Source organism: Triticum aestivum, chromosome 3D (genome assembly GCF_018294505.1).
Source record: "Triticum aestivum cultivar Chinese Spring chromosome 3D, IWGSC CS RefSeq v2.1, whole genome shotgun sequence".
Taxonomy (NCBI): Eukaryota; Viridiplantae; Streptophyta; class Magnoliopsida; order Poales; family Poaceae; genus Triticum; species Triticum aestivum.
Genome location: NC_057802.1, coordinates 179,165,882 through 179,173,122, shown reverse-complemented (window position 1 = coordinate 179,173,122; position 7,241 = coordinate 179,165,882). Strand labels below are relative to the sequence as shown.

Genomic DNA, 7,241 nt, shown 5'->3' with positions numbered 1-7,241 from the left:
TGCTATGACTTTGCTATGCTTAATGCTTGTCACTAGGGCCCGAGTGCCATGATTTCAGATCTGAACCTATTATATTTTCATGAATATATTTGTGTTCTTGATCCAATCCTGCAAGCTGTAGACACCTATTATGAGTTATGATCTGCATACCCCAAGGTGACAATAATTGGGATTCTTTCCGGTGATTACCGTAGTTTGAGGAGTTCATGTATTCAATAAGTGCTAATGCTTTGTTCTGGTTCTCTATTAAAAGGAGGCCTTAATATCCCTTTGTTTCCATTAGGACCCCGTTGCCACGAGAGGGTAGGACAAAAGATGTCATGCAACTTCTTTTCCATAAGCATGTATGATTATATATGGAATACATGCCTAAATTATATTGATGAATTGGAGCTAGTTCTATGTCACCCTAGGTTATAACTGTTGCATGATGAATGCCATCCGACATAATTATCCATCACTCGTCCATTGCCTACGAGTTCGTTTCACATTGATCTTTGCTAAGTTACTTGCCGTTGCTACTGTTACTTTTGCCACCGTTACCGTTACTTCCATACTACTTTGCTACTAAATACTTTGCTGCAGATATTAAGTCTTTCAGGTGTGGTTGAATTGACAACTCAGCTGCTAATACTTGAGAATATTCTTTGGCTCCCCTTGTGTCGAATCAATAAATTTGGGTTGAATACTCTACCCTCGAAAACTGTTGCGATCCCCTATACTTGTGGGTTATCACCGATACAGCTAGGGTTTAGGACAACGACTATATCTATTTGGTTGGGTGACTCTGATAGAAATGGTTCAGTGAGTCCGAGTAACACTTTGGATTTGATATAGTGGGAAATTATGAGTGTGTCTAAGGTTATTGGAGCTTGATCTCTAAGCACTTGACCAATGAACTCGTCTTCTCAACCTCATCCCCTTTTAATGTTGGGTAACGCAGTAATTTCAAAAAATTTACTACGCACAAGCAAGATCTATCTAGGTGATGCATAGCAACGAGAGGGGAGAGTGTTGTCCACGTACCCTCGTAGACCAAAAGCGGAAGCGTTATGACAACGCGGTTGATGTAGTCATACGTCTTCACGACCCTACCGATCCTAGTACCGAAGATACGGCACCTCCGCGATCTGCACACGTTCAGCTCGGTGACGTCCCACGAACTCTAGATCCAGCTAAGTGTCGAGGGAGAGCTTCGTCAGCACGACGGTGTGATGACGGTGATGATGAATTTACCGACGCAGGGCTTCGCCTAAGCACTGCAACGATGTGACCTAGGTGGAAATCTGTGGATGGGGGCACCGCACATGGCTAAGAGATCAACTTGTGTGTTTATGGGGTGCCCCCCTCCCCCGTATATAAAGGAGGGGAGGAGGAGGCCGGCCGGCCCTAGGGGGCGCGCCAAGGGAGGAGGAATCCTCCTCCTAGTAGGAGTAGGATTCCTCCTTTCCTAGTCCTACTAGGAGGGGGAAGGAAGGAGGAGGGGAGGGAGAGGGAAAGAGGGGCCGCGCCCCCCTCCCCTAGTCCAATTCGGACTCCCTTGGGGGGGGGGGTGCGCCACCTCCTGGCTGCTGCCCTCTCTCTCCCGTAAAGCCCACTAAGGGCCCAATAACTTCCCGGGGGGGTCCGGTAACCCTCCGGCACTCCGGTTTTATCCGAGATCACCCGAAACCCTTCCGGTGTCTGAACATAGCCGTCCAATATATCAATATTCTCTGACAATCGGAGTGACAAATCCTAATCTCGATCTGTGCCAACTCAACAAACACCATCGGAGACACCTTCTTTATAGTCATCCAGTTACGTTGTGACGTTTGATAGCACACTAATTGTTCCTCCGATATTCGGGAGTTGCATAATCTCATAGTCATAGGAACATGTATAAGTTATGAATAAAGCAATAGCAATAAACTAAACGATCATAGTGCTAAGCTAACGGATGGGTCAAGTCAATCACATCATTCTCTAATGATGTGATCCCGTTCATCAAATGACAACTCTTTGTCCATGGCTAGGAAACTTAACCATCTTTGATTAACGAGCTAGTCAAGTAGAGGCATACTAGTGACACTCTGTTTGTCTATGTATTCACACATGTACTAAGTTTCCGGTTAATACAATTCTAGAATGAATAATAAACATTTATCATGATATAAGGAAATATAAATAACAACTTTATTATTGCCTCTAAGGCATATTTTCTTCATTTAATAGTATCGGCATACCTATAGACTCGATGTGATCTTCGATCACTTAAATATAAAATGGAGAGTCTTGAGGCATGAACCAACACTTGTCCATAACATTTTGAGGGGTCCAATTTCACCTCCCAAGTTGTATCTAAAATGAACTTTCCTGAAATATTCTTTGAATAGGCATTAGTTCAATGATATGTATGTTGACATAAATTACCAAACCACTCACGGGATTAGATGTACTTTCACTGCCGATGCCCCTTGAGTTTACCAAGCACTTGACCACCGTCCCAGAGGAATTCATGTTGAGGACGAACACCGGCTACACCTAGAGGGTGATGGTCCGGACGATCAACGACAGGCTCACCCTTGATAAGGGTTGGGCCTCCTTTGCCGTTGTTCACCAAATCAGGATCGAGTACCTTGGCTCCTTCAAGCCGACGACTCCCAACACCCTAAAGGTGATCGTCTTCAATGTCGACGGTCTCGAGGTGGTGGCCAAGTGCAAGAGGCACGAGGGGGCCTTTGCCATGGATGTCTATGAAGTTATCTCTGCACCGTTAAGACTTTTGCGTAGGATGTTTTAGATTTTTCCGACATTGCTTGTTATTTAACTGCCTTTGAGTGTGCGTAAGACTCTGGTATATGGGTTTTTACTATGCCTATTTATCTATGTTGAGCATGTAAGTGTGCTAGTAACCCACCACTTCAACAAGAGGTTACCAAACCGCATGCCTTGCAAAACACCATGCACTCTGCATCTGCCTAGAACATGCCTACAACCAAATACCATGCATATGTTTCCTCTCAGCTAGGCCGGGGAGGATGTAGGCAAACAAACTATGTGCACAAATATGGTTTTTATCCTGTATTCACTCAGCCAGGTCCAATTCAGTCACATATGTAAGGAGGCACAAAACAATGGACGGTGCTAGGCGTTGGTCAGCCGACTCAACTTTCGTTTGATCGCCTGCCGAGCACGAGATTGCGAGCACGTCAACGACACAGATAGACACATACTAGGTCGTCGTTGCCATCTTCCCTCTTCCCGCACATGCGCACGAAAAAAGGAGGATCTCTGCGCTCGCTAGCCACCTCACCCTCACCCTTGGCTGCCCCGTGCTTGCTGGGCACCCCATGCCACCCGTGCTCGCCCTCAGCCGCCCGCATTCGTCTTCTCCCGTCATCACTTAGGAACTCACCTTTGTTAGTCGCAAAAAACATGGCCGCCATCGCGGTAGCGATTTTCATTGTTGGTCATAGCAAACGAAGATGCATGGTTACAGCAGAAAACGTCGCCGCCGCTAATTGTAGCTCGCCATGCAGGTCGCAACATTTGCGTCGCCAGTTGTAGTAAATGACCTCACTGGTTCTAGCAAAATGACACCATGTTTCTAGCATTTCTGCTGCTGGCTACATCACCCCTGTCACCGTCATGGTCGTCGCCAATCGTAGCAGCGGCAACCGCCGGTTCAAGCAAATTGCATCGCTTGTTGCAGCAAAACAACATTGCAGCCACGACCGCCGATTTCGTGTTCCGACAAATTGCAAAGCCGGTTCCAGCAATTGGAGTCGCTGGTTCCAACAAAAAAACTCGTCGGTGGCAACATGGGCCGAAGTGGTTGCAGCTCGCGAACCTTGTGGTCTCCGCCTGTGCCAGGAGCTTGCAAGCCATGGCCGCAGAAACGCAACGCGCAGACATGCAGTTCCCAGCGACGATGCACGCTAGTCGCAGCATCCGTGCACGGCCTAGAGCTCTGCGGCATGTTCGTGCAGTGGGGGAGGAGGAGGAGAAGGCCATGGCGACGAGCGCGCAAGCGGGATGGAAAGAAGAAAAGACGAGGCGAAAGGAAGAAGATAGTGATTGAGGGGAAGAGGCCTATGCGTGGGGCTGCAAAAAACGCGTGATGCCTTGAAGTTGATGGGTTCTGCAACGCGCGACGAATGCATAAGCGACCGACGCAATGCTCAGCCAGTTGATCGTATTGAATCATTACCGAAAATAATGTAGGTTATCAAGTACTTTCTCTATAACATTTTTATATTATGAGACGGATGGAGTAGGTCTTACACGCACTTCCCAAACTTCCATGGATCCAGACCCGTTAGGTAGGCAGAGCTCCACCAGTCCATCTGGGCATCTGGCCCTAATCGCACCGAACCGAAGTGTGTCCTACTAGTACTAGTGATCGCTTACGGAACTCTTACACCCTCACTGATGTAAGGGGCCCATCACACCAGGGCCTACAGGTCATAGTAAGAGCCAAACGCTATGATCATATCACATGGCAGCGAGAAAAGAAAAGAGGGGAAAAAACGAACGCTCGCCGACGGCAAGACGATCTATCTCCTGACGCCACCACCTCCAGCCTCGAGAGTCCAGATCCAAATCCGAACCCTAGTCCCCACGCGCTCTCATGGATAATTTCTTCAACTCCGTGTTCTCCGCCGCCGCCGCCGGCGAGCACGAGGAAGAGGAGGGCGAGGAGGAGGAGCGGGAGGGCGAGCAAGCAGCGGAGAGGGACGGGGGAGGCGATTCTGGTGGCGGGTGGAGCTTCGGTGGGCTGATGAAGACACTGGCCGAGGAGATTGAGGGGCAGCGGGAAGAGCAGGATGGGGGCGGGCAAGGCGGTATGGCGGCAGCGGATGAGGTGCAGGGGGAGGAAGGGGGTGGCTCCGGCGGCGGATGGAGTTTCGCTGGGCTGATCAAGACGCTCGCCGAGGACTTGCCTCCGCGGGACGAGCAGGAAGCCGCGGAGGATGAGGACGACGAGCAAGAAGCCGAGGCTCCGGAGGAGGAGGCGGGGGAGGAGGGTGTTTCCGGCGGCGGGTGGAGCTTCGGAGGATTGATGAAGACGTTCTCGTCGCGGTCGGAGTCGGTGCTCGAGGGCTACCGCCGCGACCTCCAGGACCTCGGGTCTGGCCTCCGCGTCGAGACCACGGCCCTTCGCGCAGCCGCTGCGCGGGCTGCGGCGGCGCTCCCTGGCGCGCTCGAGGCCGGTGCGTCCGTCGCTTCCGACAGGCTCGAGTCCGTCGGACAGGCTGTCGATGACCTTGGGGCCGCCGCTGCAGGACTTCTTTCCCATGCCAACGAGGCGCTCCGATCTGTCGACGCTGATGGCGAAGATGCGACCGGCGACGGCTCATCCCAACTCTCTGAGTCCGCCTCCGGAGCCTCCTGGCGTTCGTCCCTTCCATCCAAGAAGTACACCCGTTTCGAGGCACAGGTTCTGGCGCTGCGTGCCGACCCTACCACGTTCACCGAGGAGCCTGAGGACGCCGAGGGGTTCAGCAGGTGGCAGGAGGCATTCAGCGTCCAAGAGAGAAAAGATGAGATTGAAGGCGTGCTCAGGGAGAGTCCTGGGTTGGAGAGCTTCGTGGAGAGGCTTGTGCCTTCGGTGGTAGCCTATGACATGTTCTGGTGCAGGTATTTCTTTGCGGTGGACAAGCTCAGGCAAGCAGAGGATGTCCGCACCAAACTCGTAAGCAGGGCCATGTCAAAGGAAGACGAGGAAGAACTCAGCTGGGAGGTCGATGATGACGAGGATGATATTCAAGGTGATCACAAACAAGGCACTGTCACAATACCAGATAAGAAAGAGGAGCATATCGGTGAGTCTGTTAGCCATGAAGCACAGGTTGAGGGAAAACAAGAAGTAGCAGTGAATGAAAAATACGCAGCGGAAGATAAGGAGATGATTTTGGTAGCGCCAAAGGACAATAATGGTGAATCCAGCGGTGAGGCATCGACACCAAAGTCAAGCAATGGCACTGGGCAGGAAGTTAAGACTGAAGCTGGCGACTCATGTAAGGAGAGTGATTTATCACTGGTGTCTCGACCATCAGTGCAGGAGGAAGATCTTAGCTGGGAGGAGATTGAGGATGTTGGTGATCAAGATGAGAAGAAAGCGGGGAGTCCACGGTCAAGCCCTAGTAGCAAAGTGGAGGATATCCGAAAACGGTTGAACTCTGTGGAAGACGATGAAGACCTAAGTTGGGATGTTGATGAGTAAGAGAAAGAAAAAATAGCGCACTCCTAAACTGAGTGCTCTAAAAAGCCTCAAGTCAAAGATGTTTCCATAGTTTTAACCTGTTTGTTCTCAAATGGGATCCTGGTGGTGTTCATAAAAATTCTCTTGGAGTTCTGTCTTACAATGTGAATATTGTGATGGTACACTGGCAATTCAAATTCAACGGGGCTGTATTTTGATTACCCCCACTGTAAGAACTTAACAGAATGGTAGTGTTCTTCTGTTATGGTTAATAACTTGTTTGCGGTTAGTGTGCACTTATTTCTAGTTAAATCATTAGCAGCTTTCTGTTTGAATGTGATACACTAGATCATTTGCATTATGCACTCATTGCGACCGGTTTACCAAGCATGCTTTTGATATAGGTGGTTGCTATATATTCATCTGTTGCTTAATGAAGGTAACTTGACTGGAGTTCATAGGTTGTTCTGCACTCCTGTCTTACATTTGCAGTGCTTGAAGGCCATTAGAAAATTTGGTTTCATAAAGACTACATTTTCACTGACGTCGTCATATCTGTAGGTCATTATGTTTGTTTCCATCTCTTCAATTTGTCTTTGGAATTGCTGTGATACGTCGTTCTTCCTTACTGCTGATGCAACGATGTGAAATTGTATCCAGTTTCAGTATAGGTAGCAATATTGGTTCACTGTGAGATTGCATCTCTATTTTCAGTTTGCGGTCACCTTTTTTTTACTGGAACAATATTCCATTAACCAACTGGTGCGGCAACGTCGCTAGCAACCAAACTAAACTGGTGCAGCAACGTCGCTAGCAACCAAACTCGATATAAAAGTCCGGCTCTGCTCCGTCCAAACAGTGGCGGGCAGAGCTGCATGGAAACCAAACTGCGCTAAAGCATGTGCTACTGAATTACACGTCCTACGGCAGAATACAAACGATCAAAGTGTGCAAAGCATAGACTTCGAGCTTCACGGAACAACACACTTAGCTCCCCTTACACAAAATAAGAGGATCATCCTGGACAAATCTTGATGCAAAACCAGTGTTTGGA

General features: G+C 49.2%; 1 protein-coding gene across 1 annotated transcript; it reads left to right on the top strand.

Annotated features, from left to right (window-relative positions):
• The first annotated feature begins 4,477 nt into the window (after positions 1-4,477).
• On the top strand, positions 4,478-6,476 carry LOC123078154 (BSD domain-containing protein 1). The gene has a single exon (XM_044500557.1). The coding sequence runs from the start codon at positions 4,613-4,615 to the stop codon at positions 6,206-6,208; it is 1,596 nt and encodes a 531-aa protein (XP_044356492.1). The 5' UTR covers positions 4,478-4,612; the 3' UTR covers positions 6,209-6,476.
• Positions 6,477-7,241: the final 765 nt, after the last annotated feature.

Coding starts and splice junctions, on each gene's coding strand:
- LOC123078154 (XM_044500557.1), top strand. CDS start 4,613: ATGGATAATTTCTTCAACTCCGTGTTCTCCGCCGCCGCCGCCGGCGAG.